The sequence below is a fragment of the Martes martes genome, assembly GCF_963455335.1.
Source record: "Martes martes genome assembly, chromosome: 3".
Lineage (NCBI taxonomy): Eukaryota > Metazoa > Chordata > Mammalia > Carnivora > Mustelidae > Martes > Martes martes.
This window is the reverse complement of record NC_137890.1, coordinates 151,953,063-151,973,109: the sequence shown is the minus strand read 5'-3', so window position 1 is coordinate 151,973,109 and position 20,047 is coordinate 151,953,063. Positions and strand designations below refer to the sequence as shown.

Below are 20,047 nucleotides of genomic sequence, written 5' to 3'. Positions count from 1 at the left end.
GGCTGTGGGTAATTTTAGGGTGGGAGGAACTGATGGGTGTGGGAAAATGAGAGGGTGCCGCTGGGACTTCGGGGGGCAGAGACAGCCCCCACTTTGCCTGAGGTGGCACCAGCCCTGTGTCCGTGGGCTGGCATGCCCCGTGTGCCCAGGGCTGTGAGGATGAACTGTGGTTGCTTGTAGATTATGCAAGTGGAATTAATTCCATCCTCAGTGTTCACTGAGCACCCTTTTGTTGGTAGGTATTTGGGGCTTAACAGGCCTAGAGAAAGGGGACCCTGGAGACAGGTGAGACATGACAGCCTGGGGTCTGAGTCCCATCTCTGCCACTGTGTGTTTTGGGCACAGCACCAGCCTCTTAACCTCAGGCTCATGGAGGAGGGTTAGTGCCACGTCCAGTATAGACAGCATTGATCCCCGTTGGCAGGCATTTTGGAGGAGGGTGGGAGGCTGTGCATACAAGTGGGGCCTCTGATCTTTCTCATGAAGAAACAGGGTTCTGAGGGCAACCTCAGGGCCAGGACTCGGCACAGAGTGATGCTCTGCTTGGGCCATGTACTCCTCAGTGGGAAGGCACTGATGCCCGCCCGTGGCTGGGGAAGCTAGCATAGCAGAAGCCAGTGGGACAGGGCTCCCAGGCCACACCCCAAACCAGCTGTGTCAGGACCTCTGCAGTGGGGGTGGGGTGGGGCCAGGCTTGCTAGCTTCTTTACTTCCTTTATTTATTTATTTTTCAATTGTTGTAAGATATACATAATAAACTTTACTCCTTTAACCTTTTTATTATTTATAATTTTAACCTTTTAAAAGCGTACAGTTAAGGAGCTTCACACTGTTGTACATTGGTCAATCTCCTGAACTTTATCATCTTCTCAGACTGAAACTCTGTGTCCTTTAAACAGCTCCCCTTTCTCCCCTTCCCCAGTCTGGGGCACCCACGCTATTTTCTGTCTCTATGAATTTGACTCCTTCAGGTGCCGCATATAAGTTGCATCATACAGTATTTGTCCTTTTGTGACAGGCTTATTTCACTTAGCATGATGTCCTCAAGGTTCATCCATGTTGTAAAAGGTGTCAGAATATTCTTCCTCTTTTTTTTTTTTTTTAAAGATTTTATTTATTTGAGAGAGAGAGAGCATGAGAGCACAAGCAGGCGGAGGGCAGAGTGAGAGGCACAAGCAGACTCCCCACTGAGCAGGGAGGCCAACAAGGGGCTCCATCCCAGGACCCTGAGGTCACGACCCCAGCTGAAGTCAGACACTTAAGGGACTGAGCCACCCGATGCCCGTTCCTTTTGAAGGCTGAGTATCATTCCACGATGGCCAGACCACACTCTGTTTACCGACTGCACTGCTGACGGAGGCTTGGCTTGTTTTCATGCTGGGGTGTTTTGGAAGCTCCCGGGTGTTCCCCGTGGCAGCTGTGGTGGAGGGCCGGTGGGCTGGGCACGCCCCTGGCTCCCTGCCCTGTGGCACAGAGGGCGTCACCCCCAAGCCTCTGACAGGGGTGCTCTCTGCCCTTATCGAGTGCGAACGCATTGCAGGGAGCCCTCTTCCCGCATCAGACACCCTCGCAGGGGCCGGCCAGCTCTGCAGCCAAGGGAATCGCGCTCAAGAATGCAAACTCTATACACACCGTTTGACAACGTTTAAGCGCGAGAGTGCGGGAAGATGCATTCCTTTGTTCCCTAATTTATTCAATAAATGCTTAGTGTGAGGCACTGGGCAGTATTTAATAGACGAGGCCCCCCTCATGGGATACCGGGAACGCACTTCTCTCTCAGCACGTAGATAATATGCTCACCGCAGCGGCGCCCAGCCCGCACAACCTGCTGCGGTGACTAGGGCTGGACGTCCGGCACCTTCGCATCCACGCGCTCGAGGGGCTGCTCCAACCCACAGAGGAGCGCGGAGATCACCTGAACCGCGAACTACGCCCGGCGCGGGACCGGGTCAGGTCCCAAACCACCGCGCGACCCGCCCGCAGCCCCGCCCACAACCGCGAGGCACAAGGCCACGCCTCCCTCGCGGGGGCGGGACGGGTTCGGCCATCCAAAGCTCCCGGGGATGAGTTAGGCTCCGCCCCCCAGGTGAGCGTGTTTTCCCAGACTCCTCCACTCCCGCAGAGAAACCACCGGGCTGCCGGCGCGCGCCCCCGACACGGCGCGCCTCCCGGCAGCGCGCGCCCCGCCTCGCTGGGTCTTACTTTCCGACTGGAGCCCGGAGGCGGAGGCGCTGGCTCCCTTCGCCGACCCCGTAAGCCCTTGAGGGAGGGGCGCGCCCGTCGGAAGCCGCGTCCCTGACGCGGCCCACCTGCCCTCGGCGCCGGAAGTGGCCGCTGCCGCTCTGCTTCCGGTCGGCGGGGCGCGCTCGGGCCAGGGCCAGGGCCACCGACGGGGCGAGTCCGGGGCACCCATGGCGGAGGGCGGCGGCCCCCACGGGCGGGCCGGGCCGGGGCCCGCAGGTAACGTGCGTGCAGCCGCCGGGCCGCGGCGGGGGCGGGGCGGCAGAGGACAGGGGCCAGCGCCCTGGCTGAGGGGCCCCGATGGCTGCGCCTGGGCCGGGGCCGGGGCCGTGCCTTTCCGTCCCCGGAGGGCCAGGCCCACGGAGCTGCGCCCTGCCGCCGGGGTCGGATCAGCGCAGCACGCCGGACGGGGCGGCCCCGGCTGCTGCGTGTGCCCGCTCCTCGGCCTCGCGGGGACGTCGTCGCGCTGGGAACTTGCTTTCTAACTGCCGGTCTGTGAGCCGGTGGGGATGTGATAGGACCCTAAGAACAGGACAGGGGTCGTCATCCAGCTCAGAGCGCAAGGGTCGGGGAAGCCCCCAGAGGCCCGTCCCTCGGGATGGCAGGTGTCTTTTTCTCCGCGCCGCCACCCACGGCTTGCCTGGGCTGCTACCGCACACGCACAGGCAAGGGACAGCGATAACGGCACCCTCAGCGAGCTGTCCGTGACACAGCATGTCCAGGGGCCTGTGGCCCACCAGCAGAGCCGGCAGCTGGAAATGCTCACGCTCGCCACTCAGAATAGCCATCAGATGCAGGGTTTTCACCCTGAGACCCTACTACTAAGCAGATGTGAAGTTGCAGGCCAAGTGTGTTCTTTGCTGTGTTCAGGGGAGGTTCCTTCTTAACCTGTGGTGGGATTTCCTCTGTGCTCCTTGCTGAATTGGCCCTATGTACCAAATGCTTTTCTGTGCTCTGGACTTCACACGTTCCTCTGGGTGTTTGCAAGCTACCCCTCCAAGGAGTTGACACTTGGGGACTGGTGTAACTAGCGCTTTTCATCCCTCCATCCGTGCTTTCAGCAGACCTTCCTTGAGGAACTGCTATGGACCAGACCTTGCTCTGGGTGGGGACACCCAAGTGAACAAGGGCAGTTCAGACAAAGCCCCTTCTCTCCTAGAATTTGGTTGATACTTTGACCGCAGGAATGAGGACCTTAGTGTCTGGGAGGTCATTTGAACGTGAGAGAGAGATGGACCGAGAGGAGGATGGATGGCGGCTTCCCAGTACAGAGGGGAGTCGTGTGGAACACAGGCTGCTCTGGCCAGTATGCAGCACCTATCCTGTCTGAGCAGTACTGTTTCGTTATTTACAGTGTTGCAGTAAGTGTTGCAGGCCTGGGAGTGGAGGGGCACAGATTTCCAGGTAAGGTCTGAGTCCTGTGTGGAGTAATTGCGTTGACAGTGGAGATGCTGATCAGAGAAACGCTCACTTGAAGTTGTCCTTGGATCTGGAGCTGGGTGTAGAGGAAACTGCCTAGCTGGGCCAGGGAGTGGGTTGAAAAGAGGCCGGCAGAGGGAGGCCCAGAGAAAAACTTAGCAAACGTCTGTGGCTCCCACTTACCTGTCCATCTGGCGCTATACTTCCTGAATCTTACTCGCCCCTGCTTTGAGCCTTTTCACTCAGGCGGGTGAAACTGCAGAATAACTGCTGTGGAGGAAGATCAGTTGGGGGGTTCCCTGAGGGTTCCTTGAGACTGCCTGTTGATCGGCTGCAGGCGTGGGTGTGGGATCAGCTTGAGTGACCCGTGTGTGTGTGTGTGTGTGTGTGTGCGCGCGTGTGTGTGAACACCTGCCAGTGTTCTGTTGAGTCCTGAAGGGCAAGGAAGCCTTCTTATCACCCCTCTTGTACAGCGGTCAGGCCTTGTCTGCAGTAGGTATTTCAGAGATTTGATGTGAATGTAAAAGTAACTTCATCATTGGGAGGAGTCGCAATGGAGGGGTGTGCTTTCCACTGGTGCCTGGTCACGGGCTGGGAGTCTGCGGTCGCGCTCTTTCCTTAGGCCCCTGTCTGTAACGATGTCTGCAGAACTCTTGATTTCTGGGCTCCAATGTGAGGGGAAGAACTCGATAATTTGTAAACAGGGGTCTGATTTTACAGATCTGTTGACCACTTATTTTTCATAGCTCCGGAGGCTGGGAAGCCCCAAGACCAAGGCCCAGCATGTTCTTTGTCTGCCAGGGGCCTGCTTCCTGGTTCGAGGGGGCAGTGTTCTTACTTTGTCCTCCCCTGTGGAGGGTGTGTGGAGCTCTCTGGGGTCTCTCTTATATGGATGCTAATCCCATTCACGAAGGCTCTTCTCTCATGATCTCTGCAATCGCTTACCACAGTCACTGCCTCTTAATGCCATCACTTTGGGCAGGTTAAGATTCCAGCATATTTTGGGGGAGACAAACATTCAGTCTATAGCAACTACTCTTTCTATTCCTCAGATTTTGATACCCGTTTATCTTTATACTAAGGTCTTTTTTGGGCAACTGATTCTGTTTAATTTTTTATTCTGATAAGAGATAATACGTTCTGTTAATGGGTTGGGTCTTTTTTTCTCATATGTACTAAAAAACGTGATTTTTTCAGTCATGTTTCCACATAAACTTTTTTTTTAAGTAAGCTCCACACCCAGCATGGAGCCCAAAGTGGGGCTTGGGCTCAGGACCCTGACATCAAGACCTGAGCTGAGATCAAGAGTCAGATGCTTGGGGCTCCTGGGTGGCTCAGTGGGTTAAAGCCTCTGCCTTCAGCTCAGGTCATGATCCCAGGGTCCTGGGATCGAGCCCCATATCGGGCTCTCTGCTCAGCAGAGATCCTGCTTCCTCCTCTCTCTCTCTGCCTGCCTTTCTGCCTACTTGTGATCTCTGTCTGTCAAATAAATAAATAAAATCTTTAAAAAAAAAAAAGTCAGATGCTTAACCGACTGAGCCATCCAGGTGCCCTTCCAGATAGACTTTTGTAATATTTTTGTCACATCTCACATAAAAACCCCGAAGAGATTTGTTAAACCACTTAATTTATTTCTTATCATTTAAAATTTTTCTAGCATTGACTCACCCTGTCCAAGCACATGGTATGGTTGACTCTAGTTATCTTTACTGTTTTCCAGTTGTTTAGTCTTCATTATGTGAAGTTGGCTTTCTGTTCATATGCATATATTTTAACATTTTCCCTCTTACTGAGGTGTAACTTACATTCAGTACAGTACACCCATCTTAGGTTACGGTCTCATTTGTTGTGCATGGAGACTCCTGTGGGGTCATGGCCCAGGCCGGCTCACTATAGTCATTCATGTTACAAGCAGCAGCATTTGTGTGCCTGTTGAATTTTGCCAGATGCAAGTGTCTTCTTGTAATACAGGCGATGATTATTTGTTTCCCCCCAATATCAAGGCACTGTTACATCCTTGGGATAAGCAGAGTAATATTGTGGTGGGTTTTTGGTATGTATTTTAAGTTGCACCTTGCTATTTTATGTAGGATCTTCCGTATTCTTTAGTAGGATTGACTCCTTGCCTCCTGTCCCACCACCGTTTTAAAAATTATCGCCCTTGTCAGGTTTGGTGTCAGGAATGTGCTTGTTTCACTAAGGGAGACATTCTGTATTTTTTTCAGCTCTGGGCATTTCTAGAGGATGGGAATGGTTTATTCTGGAACGTTTGAGCTTAGTTAGACCTGCAGCCTGAAGACAAAGGGCTTGAGGCAGATGGCACCCCTCTGCCCTGCCCCGTTTGGTGTCAGCAAGGTTTCCCTTGGCTGACAGGAGCCCCTCTCTTCAGTGCAGGTCCTAATTTGAAGGAGTGGCTGAGGGAGCAGTTTTGTGACCATCCATTGGAGCACTGTGAGGACACGAGACTCCATGATGCAGCCTACGTGGGGGACCTCCAGACCCTCAGGAGCCTGCTGCAGGAGGAGAGCTACCGGAGGTGAGCATCGCTGTCCTGGGGCGGGCCCGCTGCTGCTGGAAGCTGAGGGGTGTGATCCGTGAGGGCGCTGTGTCTCCCTGGTGAGCAGATGAAGACGGGTGGAGGAGGAGATGGAGAATGGTCAGACTAGTAGGAGATAGCCAGTGGTGAGGATAGGGAGACCTGAATTCGAGTCCTGCTCGGTCATTGACCGTGGTATTTTCTGGAAACTTCCGGCCCTCTCTGATGTCAGCTTTCTTGCTATTAGTCCTGATGGCAGCACTGTTACTCTCTTCAAGAGTGGTCCTGCCTCCTTCCAAGTCTCTTGTGGCTCTTTACCCTAAGCTGTATACATGAGTTCACCTGACTTTGTTGTTTTCATGTGCTTACCCCACTGTGGGTGCAGACTTCCTGATGTACCCTCCTCTGGTGTCTCTGGTCCCCAGGTGTCTGCCCTCCGTGGGCCTGGTGCTCAGCCTCAGACCAGCTGTCTCATCACCTAGGGATATGCAGTATGCTGACCTTCTTCTTCCCCTTGTCTGTAGTGCCCGGCCTGCTGCCCACCAGAGCCTAACCGCTCCTCCCTGCTCCTCCACACTGGCTCGGGCTCTTCCTTCACAGCAGCGGGTGTTGGTACTCCTTTTTTCCCCGCCAGGGACCCCTGGCAGAGCACAGAGTCTGCCTTCCCTCCAGGTGTTCTCTGATTGCTTTGTGGGTCGGAGATTGGAGCCCTAGCTAGATTAGCAGCTGACCTGCCACCCAAAACTCCTTCCTGCTTTGTGTTTCTTTTCCCTTCGGGGTTAAGATAGTAGTGAATTGATGGAAGAAATGTCTGCATGTCAATATTGAAATTAATGCCGCTTTTTGTGAATAGCTCCCAAGGGAGGGATTCCTAACAATTCAAGAATAGGTTTCTTTCTTTCTTTCTTTTTTTTTTTTTACTTCTGATGCCCTAGCATTATTTCATTAGAATAGATATCAGTATTTTTTTAAAAAAAGCTCTAAATATCCAGAAAGGAATGGTCATACAAAGACAGCAGACGGATTCTGCATGAATAGTTAATGCAGATGACTCAAGCCCAAAGGAAGCCTTAAGTTTGCAGATGCAACAGTACAATAAAAACAATAGAATAAAATAGAGTTCAACTAGGTATTTTCATATTGCTTTTCCAAGTACTTTTTTTCCCTTTCTTCTTATATTTGGCTTTAGTAAATCTGTTTCTTGCTGATGGATTTTTGTTGCTCTGTACTGTGACCGTGAGTACTTTGGTCTTCTGGGGTAGTGGGAGCCAGGGCTCAGCTGAAGGAGGAGCCCCTGACCCACTGCATCCTTTTGTGTCACTCTGCCGTGAGCTGGATGGCCACGCTTGTTCACAGCTTCCCTGGGAGCTTGAAGTGAACTGTGTCTCAGTTGGTGACATGGTGGGTCAGTGGGCTGCATGGCCGTGGCATTCCTTGACAGGGATTCCCAGTCTGATGGTCACTTTTGATGAGGGCTGAGCGTAGCCTATTTTCTTCAGCTGATATTGGCTGGGAGTGGAGCTCTGCGTGACCTTTGCAGTTCCCACAGGCTGGCATTTGTGCTATGCCACAGGTAGGGGGACCACAGGGGTCACCGGGTCCTGGTGAGGGTGCCAAGGCCAACCTCAGGCCACCACAGCGAGTGGTTGGTGAGAAGGGGCCTCGGGACCCTGGCAGATTGCTAGCGACTGTCTGCCGTTCATCCTGCGCTGCCTCCCTGGGGAGACCCTTCCATCCTTTGTGGAGCTGGAGTCGGGAGGTCTGAGGTCTTAGCTCTGGACCCATCAGTCTGCCTGTGCCTCAGGGCCCTCCGCTGTGGAATGGGCTCTGCAGATCCGCTCTGCCCCACAGATGGAGCCAGCGTTTCATAAAACAGCACATGCGGAGGCATTCTTGAAGCACCGCCGTGTCTGTCTGAAGAGGTTGCCCTCCTGCGCTCTGTTCCCGGCATGGACCAGTCCGCAAGGAAGCAGAGCGGTGTGTGGGGTTCCCAGCTGCCCCCACAGCCTGGCTCCCCTGTGCTCTTTCTCAGCCGCATCAATGAGAAGTCTGTCTGGTGTTGTGGCTGGCTCCCCTGCACACCGCTGAGAATCGCGGCCACCGCAGGCCACGGCAACTGTGTGGACTTCCTCATCCGGAAAGGGGCCGAGGTGGATCTCGTGGACGTGAAAGGACAGACCGCCCTGTACGTGGCTGTGGTGAACGGACACCTGGAGAGCGCTCAGATCCTCCTGGAAGCTGGCGCTGACCCCAACGGCAGCCGGCACCACCGCAGCACCCCCGTGTACCATGCCTCGCGTGTGGGCCGGGCTGACCTTCTGCAGGCCCTCATCAGGTCAGTGCTGTGGACACCTGGCCACCGTCACCTGGCTCGGGCCCTTGTGGGGGACGTGGCCCCATGCCACTACCTCCCATGGCGGCTGTCTCTTTCCCTGTTGTCTGTATTTACCCCCCTCTCTCTGGAGACTTAGATGTGTTGGAAGAATTGTCTCTTAGTCTTTTTAAAAAATTAATTAATTAATTAATTTGACAGAGATCACAAGTAGGCAGAGAGGCAGGCAGAGAGGGAGGGGGAAACAGGTTCTCCACTGAGCAGAGAGCCTGATGTGGGGCTCGATCCCAGGACCCTGAGATCATGACCTGAGCCGAAGGCAGAGGCTTTAACCCACTGAACCACCCAGGCGCCCCGTCTGTTAGTCTTTTTAAAGAGCTACTTCTTCGCTCTTGTCAGTTCTCTTCTTTTTCTGCTTACTAATTTCTAGTTTATTTTTTCCCATTTTCCTTAATTTTACTTTATTTTTCTCCTTTTTCAGTTGAATGATGGACAGATTATTCATTACTCTTCTCAGAGTGTCTGTTTTCAAGGTTATTATTACTTTCACCTGTAGCTTTGTTCTTACCTGCTAAGCTTTTCTCCCATATTTAAGTTAGGTATTGAAGTTGATTTGTTCTTGTGGTTATGGAGGAGAAAAATTTAATGCACATTTTTATGAACTACTTTTATCTTGTTGTGCTCAGGTAATGTGGAACAAATAATTTGCATTTTGGGGCTTCTTTTGAGTTTTTATTTTTTTATTTTTATTTTTTTTACTGTCACACGATGTTGTGGATGCTTGTAACACAGCACGTGACCACGGGTGTTTATTTGCAGCAGGCAGTGTGGTAGCCTCAGTCGCCTTACTCATGGTCCCTTTCTTTTTTTACATTTTTAGCCATCAGCTCTGCCCCAAGTTCACAGAAGTCTGTTAGTCTCTAATTGCTGTTGTGATTTGTCATTTTTCCCTTTTATTTCTAGTGTTTTTTGCTTCCTATGTTTTGATGCTAAAAGTTGTTTCCTGTCAGTTATGCTCACTATCAAACCAAAAGGGAACTGTAGGTCTCATTGAAGACCCGTTTCCACGTTCCGTCACATTCAGATTTTAATCTTCATGGGCTTAAGTAGTTCTTTGGGTGCTCACCTTTCTTATTTGACTATATAGGATTCTTTGTTTTTTAAGTATGGTTAACCTAATTGCCACAGCTGATGTTAGGTTTATGTCTCTCTCTCGGTTTCTTAGCTGTTCTTTATTTTGTATCTTTGTTCCATGATCTGTATTTGTTTGCTTTCCCTTTCTGTTATTTTAGATGGTTTATGGTCTTATTTTAGTTGTACCAGTCGTTACATTTTTAAAGAATTTGAACCAGACTACATTTTCATTTTCCGTGTCTCCAATGACTTCTTTCTACCAAAGATGCTTTTTTCCCCTGCTTTGCTCTGGAGGCATTTCTTGTGGTTGGACAGAGTACAGTTTAGGTAGACAATTTTCAGTGTGGAAAGGATTGGGTGAGGGTCCTGTTGTTACAGGCGGCAGTGGGCGTGGTTCTGAGGAGCAAGAGACCTGGCGTCCCCTTGCCTAGGGCTGCACGTGGTTTTTGAATTAGGTACTGAGGATATACTTATTACATTAAAAGGTTTTTATTTATTTTTTTTAAATGACTGTGGGATTGGCTTTTGGCAAGACAGATGAGGGTATTATGGTATTTCCCTTCTCTTTAAAAAATTTTAGCCTGATCATCTAAGCCACCTTAGTCCCATATCTTTGCATCTTAGAGAATGTAAGTCATTAATTTGGAAATATTTTTGAATAGGATCAATCAATGAAATTTTATCTTGGTTCCAGAAATCCCTTTCTGGCCTTTCAGTCAGTTCATGATGCACAACTGCTTTGGATTAACTGCAGGCTTGACTTTGAGAAGTGCATGTACAGATGCCCTATTTGAGAAAGTGTTACCGTTACGAAGACATCACATTCCCTCGTGGAGCTAGAACGTTACTATTATAATGAGGTAGTGAGAACACATGTCAGAAAGGTTTCTCTTTTTTTAAATTACCAGGTAACTGAGTTAGTTGACTGTTGGAAAATGAGAGAGATATGGTTGAGTTACTGAGCAAATACTACAACCTAAATCTGATGTCAGCAGCTGCCTTCCTAGGTCATTGTGCTTACGCGCAGCGTTCTCTGCTGTCATGCCGTGATTTGCTATTTCTCTGCAAGTGAATTCCATTTTGTTACTTGTAAATTCCCTTGATAAATGTTGCTGGTGTTTTTTAAAAAAAGGTAAAGGAGTGATGTTTCTGTATGTGAAAAATTTATATTGATTCACTGAGTTGTCCCAGTGGTTCCTTGCCAAAGATATTAAAAACAGGAGGGGAATTTTGGAAAATAGTCAGGATTAAAATTAACTGGATCCTATCCAGCGTATTTTTATGAGTGGATGAAGGGCTGTCTTTCCCATAGCCCAGCTAATACCAGATTGTCATATTGCCCAAAATTACAAACATTTTGGAAGACCTATCCTTAACAAGAGAAGGAAAAAAAATCACTGCTTAAAATTTAGTTCTCTCTTTCTTTATTGGTTGAGTGTATGAAGTGTATGAAATGGCAGTTCTGCTTGGTTTGGTGTGTGGTGTGGAGCGTTTCTCCTGTCCCTGCTGGAGTGTCTAGGAGGCTGGGCAAGGTTTACGTTTGTGGTGTCTGATGGCGTCTTCAGTGGGGAAAGGACTATCCTGGGAACACATTGGTCTGTGTGCCCCTCCCTTCTCCTCCTTAGGCCTGTGCTGCCTGCAAGCAGGCTTTGGGTTTCAAGGAGAAGTTCCTTCGTACACTCCAAATGTGTTGAAGAGACAGTCCAGAGAACAGGACAGCTGGCTGGCCATTTAAAGCATGGCCTGGAAAATGGGGCTGTTTCCTGTGCCCTAGGCGCCTGCCTGCCCGCCCGTCTTCTCTGCTTCTCCATGCTGGCATTTCCTAATTCCATGAAACACGTGCCGACGAAACCTGGGTGGCATTGGAGGGCTGTCGACGAAACCTGGGTGGCATTGGAGGGCTGTCTGGCGTGATGGAAGCTCAGGGAAGCTGGTGCTGTCTGTCTAGTGGTGACTCGGGGGAGCCCGTAATGCGCGCCTGGCCGGGCTCTCCCAGGAGCAAGGCTGCGCTCTTCACGTCCTCTCCGGTTGCACAGGGTTGTCCTTGGGCCCGTCACTGCTGATGTCAGTGTGATCTTTTGATTAAGGTGGTGTCTGTTGGGTTTCTCCACTGTAAAGCTACTCTTTTTCCCCTCTGTAATTATTTAATTCGTATTTTGTGGCAAGGGACCATGCAACACATATATATCGTATTTCTCATCAGATTTTTAATTTATTTGTGTTAGACTTACAGTTTTGTTTATTATCCAGGGAGTTATAATCCCATAGTAGTTATTACTTATTGCTCAGATTGTCTCCGATTTGGCTGCACAGAGTCTTTAAACTGGAGCCTAGCTCTGTCCTTAGGACATGTCCCCTGCAGCCTTTGACCAGTTTCTTACTTTCTCTTGTAACAACATAGTCTAGGCTCATCTAGTACTGTGCCTGTCTTAGCCCTGGAATGAGTCATTTCTTCAAAGCATCCTGGTTTCTTTTAGTGGAGAGTAGTGCTTAGAGGCCAAGATCTGGATACCGATAGTGTTTTTTGGTTATGGGCTGTTGTTGTTTTCAGGCCCTCCAATTGGACAGGGCTAAGGTTACATGTACATTTCTGTCTATATTTCTTTATCTACGTACATTGACAGTTGAGTTCACCCTGATACTTCTAATCTAGTCTGGTACATCCTACTTCTCCATTTCTGACTTTATTATTTGCTTTTCCAGCAGAGACCTGGTTCCCCTTCTCCTTAACACATTTATTTATTTTGTCAATCCTGATCTGTAACCAGTCTGATGTTGCTGCCGCCTCTCACACATGACTCCTCACCTGATGTGGGCTCTCACACCCCATGCCAGGCAGCATTTGTAGCAAGCACACTCTCGACTTTGCAAGGATTCTGATACCCTGAGCTGGGCTGCCCTCTGTGCTTGAGTCCATGGCCTCTGCTTAGATGAAAGGGACTGAGATTGGTAGTTTGCACTTGGGCTGGAGAACTCCAAACTCCTGATAGTAAGTCATATATTTAGACTCCCTTGAGGGCAGGGACAAGGGCAGGTCCCTTGTGGGGACCCAAAGCCCCTGCCTTTTTAGAGTCATTTAGAGATTGGCTCTGCTGAAGAATGTAGCTGGCAGGTCAGGCTGCTCCCGCACCTGTCCCCTAAGAGATGATTTCCTAACGTCTGGGCAGGGATCATCGCGGGGACAGCTGTGAGCATGAGGCCGGCGAGCTGTGCTTCCTGTCTCAGGGCCTTCTGGGGGACTCTGCCGCTGGGTCTGGCGGTTTAGTACACTCAGAAAGAGGAGGCCGCCAGCAGTCAGGACTGCATGGCACCATCTGGATACACAGTTGGGCTAAAGTGGTTTTCTTTTTGCTTTTAGTTTTTGGGGATTGCCTTTTATTTAATTTGTTTTATGACATATTTATGTGGTTCCAAAGTCAAGTCTGTAAAACAACATATATTAAAAGAGGTCTAGCTTCTGGGTCAGTCTCCTTCAGCTTCCCTGTAGATGACCATTTTTAAGCTTTCATGGTTGATCCCTCCATTGTTGAATAAGCATAACTTGCATATGTCTAGGTGTGTATCAGATACACAAATGTATTGTAACCACTTTCCCTCCGATAAACAGTAGCATAGTACACACTTTGACTGTCCTGCCTGAGTATGTTCTGAGGTCATTCTGGAGCAGTGGTGACACTCCTCACACCTTTTCACGGCGGTTCAGTGCTGCTTTATGTGGATGGGCCACGGTTTGTTCACCTAGTCTCCTCTTGAGGGACCTGTGGGTTGTTTCTTGCCTTCAGCTGTTACACATAACATTTTAATGAATTGCTGCGTATGTGCATCTTTCTGGAATTTTGCAGATGCATCTTGGGAAGAGATTCTAAGGGTGTGATTGGTGGGTCAAAGGTAAATGGATATGTAGTTTTCCCAGTTCTTGCCAAATTTCCTGCTAGTGGGATTGTTCCATTTTGCATTGTCCCAGAACTGAATGAAACTTCTTGTTTCTTTAAAGCTTGGTTAATAAAATTTTGATTTTCCCCAGTGTGATAGGTGAGAAGGAGTATCTCAGGGTAGTGGTTTTTTTTTTTTTTTAATTAAAAAAGTAAAATGTTACATTAGTTTCAGGTGTAAAGGTGGGTTTTTTTTCTTTGTAAAGGTGGTTTTAATTTGTGTTTGTGTTATGATGAGGCTGAGTATCTTTTCAGATGACTGAGAGATGCTGCTGTCAGCGTCTCTAGCTCATTTTCCTGTAGAACAGTTGAGCTTTTTTTTTTTTTTTTAAAGATTTACTTATTTATTTGAGAGAGAGAGAGAGAGAGAGAGCGTGAGCAAGCAGAGGGGAGGCGCAGAGGGAGAGGAGAGTCTCAGGCAGACTGGGTGCACAGCAGAGAGCCCAGCTTGGGGCTCGATCCCAGGATCACTGACCCCTTGGATCACAACCCTGAGGTCACAACCAGAGCTGAAACCAGGAGTCAGATGCTTAACTGACTGTGCCACCCCGGCCCGCGCCCGCCCCCATCATTCCCTTTTGTTGGCTCTCTCTGTGATAAGGCTATTAATCCCTTGTAACATCCCCCCAGCTTTTCACTTACTGCTTTGCTGTTTGCCATACACAGGTTTTTCTTTGTTTAATTTTCATGTTAAAAAGCTTTGCTTTTACATCTTTTCTTCTTCGATCTTCCAAATGAACTTTATCATCAGCTTCTAGAATTGCAGAGATGTTACTTTTGCTTATATTTATAAACAAGTTATTTAGCTCCAAGAATGGGATTTTCACTTATACAATAGACTTAAGGAAAATTGAGCTCTTACTAGTGTTGAGCCTCCTCTCCAAGGCGGAGGTGGGGCTCCCCATTTCCGAGTTCCACTTGTTTGACTTTAGGAGTATTTTTTAACTTCCCTTATGCAAATTTTGGATATGTACTGTTAAGTTTATGCTTAGATCTCTCATTCTAAAATTTATTTAGCTTTCATAAGTGAGGTGTTTTCCATTTTGTATTTGAACTTATTTTTGTATGTATGAAGGCTGTTGGTTATGTAACTTTACTAAAGTATTTAATAAATTCATTGCTTATTGTATTTTCATTAATTAGGGCTTTCCAGACATAGTTATATCCTTTGAAAATAGGGAAAGCTTTTTTTTTCTTCCTTTATGATCTTCATCATTTATGTTCTTCATCAGCTAATTGCTTTCTCTTGTCAGATTGCCCTAATACCCTTATTTAAAATGCCTGAATTAGGAGTGCCTGAGTGGTTGTCTGACTTGATTTCGGCTCAGGTCATGATCCTCAGGGTCTTGAGATCAAGCTGTGCACTCTCTCTCTCTCTCAAGTAAATAAATAAGTCTTTAAAAAATGCCTGAATAAGAATGGGCTGGAGAGTGGGTGTAGGTGGCTTGCCCCAGCCTCCTATGGAGGCTTGCCCTATTAGGTGAGACACCAACATCTGGGTTCTATCTTGTGAAGGAAATGTCTATCACTTCTTATTTTATTGAGTACTTATAAACCTGCATTAGTGTTGGGTTTTGTCCCATGCCGTGTTTTTTTCCATCTATAAGGGTAGTCATGATTTTTCCCTTAGTTCTGTGAATATGATGGACAGCGTTCTTAGAATTTCTAATATTGAAACCACCCTTGCATTCTTGGAATAACCTGCATGAAGTCCTGGTTTATACTTTGCATTTGCTTTGCCAACATGTTATTGAAGGTGGGTAAGTCGATACTCATAAGTGAAATTAGTTGGTAGGTGTTTTTGTTTTTGTTTTGTTTTTTTTTAATGGTGTGGCTTTTGTCAGGTTTTGGGATTGTTCTGCTAATTTCATAAGATGAATTTGGAAATTTTCCTTTTTTATCCTTTGTTTTGAAGTAGTTTGACTAGCCATAAGATTGTCCGCTCTTCAGAGGCTCTGAAGAGTTTCCCTGACGAGTGTTTGTGTGAGTGGGTTCCGAGTTGTTCGGAATGGTCTCAGTTCTGCAAGTCAGGAGGCCGCTGTGATCGGTGGCGTCTCCTCAGCGGCGTCCCAGTGCTCACAGAGGTCAGGCCTGTCTCCTGTGCTATGGGGGTCTGGTGGCTTCGGTCGTTCCACAGCGAGGTCTCACTGTCCCTGTGTCTCCCCTGTAGGTATGGGGCTGACGTCGACGTCAACCACCACCTGACTCCTGACATCCAGCCCCCTTTCTCCCGGCGCCTCACCTCCCTGGTGGTCTGCCCCTTGTATATCAGCGCGGCCTACCACAACCTCCAGTGCTTCAAGCTGCTTCTCCAGGCGGGGGCGAACCCCGACTTCAACTGCAATGGTCCCGTCAACACGCAGGGCTTCTACCGGGGCTCCCCTGGGTGTGTCATGGATGCTGTCCTGCGTCATGGCTGTGAGGCGGCCTTCGTGAGCCTGCTTGTTGAGTTTGGAGCCAACCTGAACCTGGTGAAGTGGGAATCCTTGGGCCCAGAGTCAAGAGGCAGAAGGAAGGTGGACCCCGAGGCGTTGCAGGTCTTTAAAGAGGCCAGAAGTAAGTGGCCTGAGTTCCCTTCTGGTTTGTGTGGGTCAGTTGAATGAATCAAGCTGTTGTGATTTAAAAAACCCTCTTCTAACGAAGCACTTAGAATGTGCAGTTAGGGCTAGGCCGTTTCCAGAATACTTCCAGAGTGGTCTTTTCAAATTCCTAGACACCAAGAATCGATACAAAGAAGTATATAAAAGTACACATTGGAAGTTCCTGGAATTATAGTCTCTTTACCTCTGTACTCTGCTTTGTGACCCCAAAGCCCTTCACTTACACATGGTTTTTAAATGGTTGCCTGACAACAGGTGGCAGGCCCTTCCTCCTCTAGGGGTCCTCATTCCCTTTCTTCAGTTCCACTCAAATTACCGTTACTTTTATTGTGTGATAACTCTGGTTTTTGTTAGAATAAACTCCATAGCTTACTTATTTATGAAGGAAGATTTTGCTAATGAATTAATCAGTCGATGGCCAGGTTGTTTGCAGTTGATCTGGTCTGGGTCTTCTTGTCCAAGGCCCTCTCTGGGGCTCAGAGGTGGACCTTGTGTGCCTCCTGCTGGCTGCTGTGGGCCGTCTGTGACCTGCCTGCACCCTGCCTCCTCCTTGTCTGGGTCTCTAGGGCATCTAAGTTGAAAACCTTTCCCTAACCCTTGCCTCTCACAGAACTTGAGTTTATTATGTTTTTGTTGTTGGAGTTTCCTAAGCCAGTCATTAAGACACGCTCCCATTGAGCCTCCCCCAAAGGGGCTGGTTAATGGTCACTTGGAGTCCTGCTGAGAGAAGCTGCCTGTGTCGTGCCTGCTTCACAAGGCAGAGGCCCGGCCGGGCTGTTCTGACCCAGAGCAGAATTGTCAGCCTGCTCTCCTCGTAGACTGCTTGGCATGTCTCTTCTGGATCCCCCTGGAGTTTCTGGGACTGACAAGAGCAGAGGCTGACAGGAGGTGAGGGTCCGTCATTCACACCTGCTAGGGTCTTCAGTGGTCAGCTCTTGTTTCTGTCTAGGAAATTAAACTCGGTCAAGGTGGTGCTGTTCTGGTGAGCAGGTGCCCCAGGTGAAGATCGCACTCCTTCCGCAGACAGGAGGAGCAGACGACAAGACCTTCCTCCCCAGGCACCTCTCTCTCCACTGTGAAATTGGGAAGTTGGCCATGGGCATTCAGTGTGGTTCTGTCTGTCTGTCCATCTCAGCGAGCCTTTGGTTAACCTCCCTCCCTCTGTCTCCTTTTCTTCCCATGGCATTCCAGGTGTCCCCAGGACCTTGCTGAGTCTGTGCCGTGTGGCCGTGAGAAGAGCTCTTGGCAAATACCGACTCCATCTGATTCCCTCGCTGCCTCTGCCAGACCCCATAAAAAAGTTTCTGCTTTATGAGTAGAATTCAAGCGTGGCAGTTGCTTGCAGTGAGGAGGAAGGTGATCTGCAGTGAAAGTTGACACCGATTCTTGCCCCTGTGAACCACATCCTGTCTGTGCTGCTGACGGAATCCCATTTGGCTGTTGGTGAAGCAGAAGTGGCCTTTTTCTCATAGATTGTAATTCTATCTCAGGTGCTCGGGGCATTGGACAGTCCTGGGGTCATTGTCAGCTGAAAAGTCCATACAAAACTTCATTTTGTCCTTCCTCAGTATCTCTATTTTGGATTCTCACGGGAGCATGTTCATGAAGTGGGCGTTGTGGTGTGTGTACGTGCGGGCTGAGTTGGCCTGCTCATAGCTCCAGCGGGAAGGACACCTAGCACTTTCCAGAACTGTGCTTCTGTTTATATTTTTACTTCTCAAGTTCATTGTTTGATTAAAGCCTTCTAATACCTAAATGAAAAGAGAGTTTTGGTTAAAAAAAAAAAGAAAAAAGAAAAAAAAAGGTAGAGTACAGAAATGCAGTTCACGAACTTGCTAGTCTGTTTTCCCTGCTCCTGGGGGTGACCTGTGGCATTTGTCTACACTCAGCCCTTCCCTGCCACTCCCATGTTCTCTCGTGGCAGTGTCGTCTCTTAACTGCCTTCCTCCCAGGAAGGTTTCTTGGCTGCGTGGGCCAGCTGTGGTAGCTCAGTTGGTGCCTGCATCTGGCCGGAGTCTAAGTGGAGGACCTCCCGCAGCGCTGCACCTGTTCTTGTACCTACCTGTGCCTCGCATCACGCCAGCAGGTCTCGTGAACTCTCTGCCCTTTCCCTTGGAAGAGCTTCCAGACATGAATTGATTTTAGGAGGCCCGCACTGAGGAACTAGCCAGTCAGATGACTGCCTGCATTAGGACCAAGGACGCTCCCACAGCATTCACTGCCAGTTCTAACCGAAGGAGACACCTGCGGCGCTGCCTTCTGGTCCTTGCGCGCTCCTAGACGGGGGACTCACGTGTCCTCGGGATGGCTCCAGGCTTTCTGTTGCTTGGTGTCTGGTGGACAAAACATTTAGTGCGCGGTTGATTGCTCTTTGCCTTACTGGAACTTATGTTTTGGTAGTTGCTCCTAGAACCTGGGCATGGGGGCAGCAGCCAGGTCAGAATTCTTCCCCCAGCCTGCTAGGGGTGCTGGGGGTGAGAAGAGCTGAGTTCTCATCCCCGAGTCTGTGGCCGTGGGCAGGGCTCACCCACGCCCAGGCTGTGCGGCTCAGTACGTGGCTGTGTCCGCAGACGTGGGCCATTGGCTGCCTCTTCAGAGCTCCCCAGGTGATGCTGTTTCCTGGGAAACCACCCCTGATGACCATTGGATGGAATCGTGGTGATTCTAACCTTCAGAATTGTTTAGGAATGGGCAGATTTCAAATCTGTGCATAGGTTTTCTGTCATAAGAGCTGTCTAATTTGTAGTGATTGAATTAAGGATACAGGTTTACTTAATTACTAAGAGCCTTGTAGGTTTTAGCCAAGGAGACAAGTGGTGTCTGTCATTGTCTAATGCGGCTTGAGGATAGGATTCTAAACCCTACCTCATATGTCTTGGATGGCTTGCCCGGAAGGCCAGGCTGTGACCTGCAGGTGCGTGCATGAGGTCTGAGGGGAGAAGAGGCCCTGGATGATTCAGAGGGAGGACACAATCACCGGAGGTGCCGTGGGGCTACAGTGCTTGTGACCCTGTCACAAGCTGTGGCCGTACCGGAAGTGCGGCATGGCTGGCTGAGCCTGAGGTTGGGCTTATGTGCTGCTGCTAAAGGCCTGGGCCCCTGGCCACCAGGGCTTGTGCGGAGCAGGGGGCTGGTCGGAGTGAGGCCGTGAGTTGTGGGTTGTGGGTAGCTGATGAGGTTCCTTAGGGTCAGAGCCAAGTGCTGTCAGGGCTTCAGCTGGGAAGGGACTCGGGGTGTTCTTTGTGGCAGTCTGGGTGGGGCTGAGACCATGCTTAGGCTGTGGCAGGAGCTGCAAGGAGGTAGGGCTCACTGGCTATAGGGAAGTTGGAGCTGCCCAGGGGTGGACTGGACCACTGGCGGGGGCTTCCTGTCCCTGGAGGTGGGAAAGCAGTGGCTGGTCACCTTTTCGGTAGGGCTGAGAGGAGTTTTAGAGTGGGTGGTAAGTTGACCTTCCCTTTCAGCTCTTCGAACTCTGGGCCTCCCTGCCTTGGCCCCTTTGGCTCAGGTTCTCTCCAGATGGGCCGTGTTACAGATGCGTGGCACACCCTGAGTCTGCCCCACTGGGTGCTTTCTGCAGAGGTGTGTTAGGATGAGGCCTCCCCACCCCTGCCCTGGGTGGGAGGGTGCCTCTGTCCCTGGACCTTCTGGAAAGCCACACCCAGGAATGGTGCCAGTGCAGAAGTCGCACACCTGTGGGCACGGCCTTTGGGCTGCAGGAGGTGAGGGCCTGGCACAGGGTGGTACGGGGGTCTGCTGTCGGACGAAGCAGTTGCCGGGCTTTGTTCTGGGGATTGAACCATTTTCCTGGGGTCTTTCTGAAAGGAACGGACTGAGTTGATTCTCGTAGTTGGGT

At 49.8% G+C, this 20,047-nt stretch overlaps 1 protein-coding gene across 2 annotated transcripts; it reads left to right on the top strand.

The window, feature by feature from the left end:
- The first annotated feature begins 2,293 nt into the window (after nucleotides 1-2,293).
- Nucleotides 2,294-17,969, top strand: ASB1 (ankyrin repeat and SOCS box containing 1). Of its 2 annotated transcripts, none has more exons than XM_080798930.1 (5): nucleotides 2,294-2,460; nucleotides 6,055-6,196; nucleotides 8,229-8,531; nucleotides 15,765-16,150; nucleotides 17,386-17,969. In XM_080798930.1, the coding sequence occupies exons 1-5, from the start codon at nucleotides 2,412-2,414 to the stop codon at nucleotides 17,511-17,513; spliced, it is 1,008 nt and encodes a 335-aa protein (XP_080655056.1). In that variant the 5' UTR covers nucleotides 2,294-2,411; the 3' UTR covers nucleotides 17,514-17,969. The 2 variants fall into 2 exon arrangements, with proteins under 2 accessions (XP_080655056.1, XP_080655057.1); XM_080798931.1 differs by having other exon boundaries at nucleotides 8,073-8,531.
- Nucleotides 17,970-20,047: the final 2,078 nt, after the last annotated feature.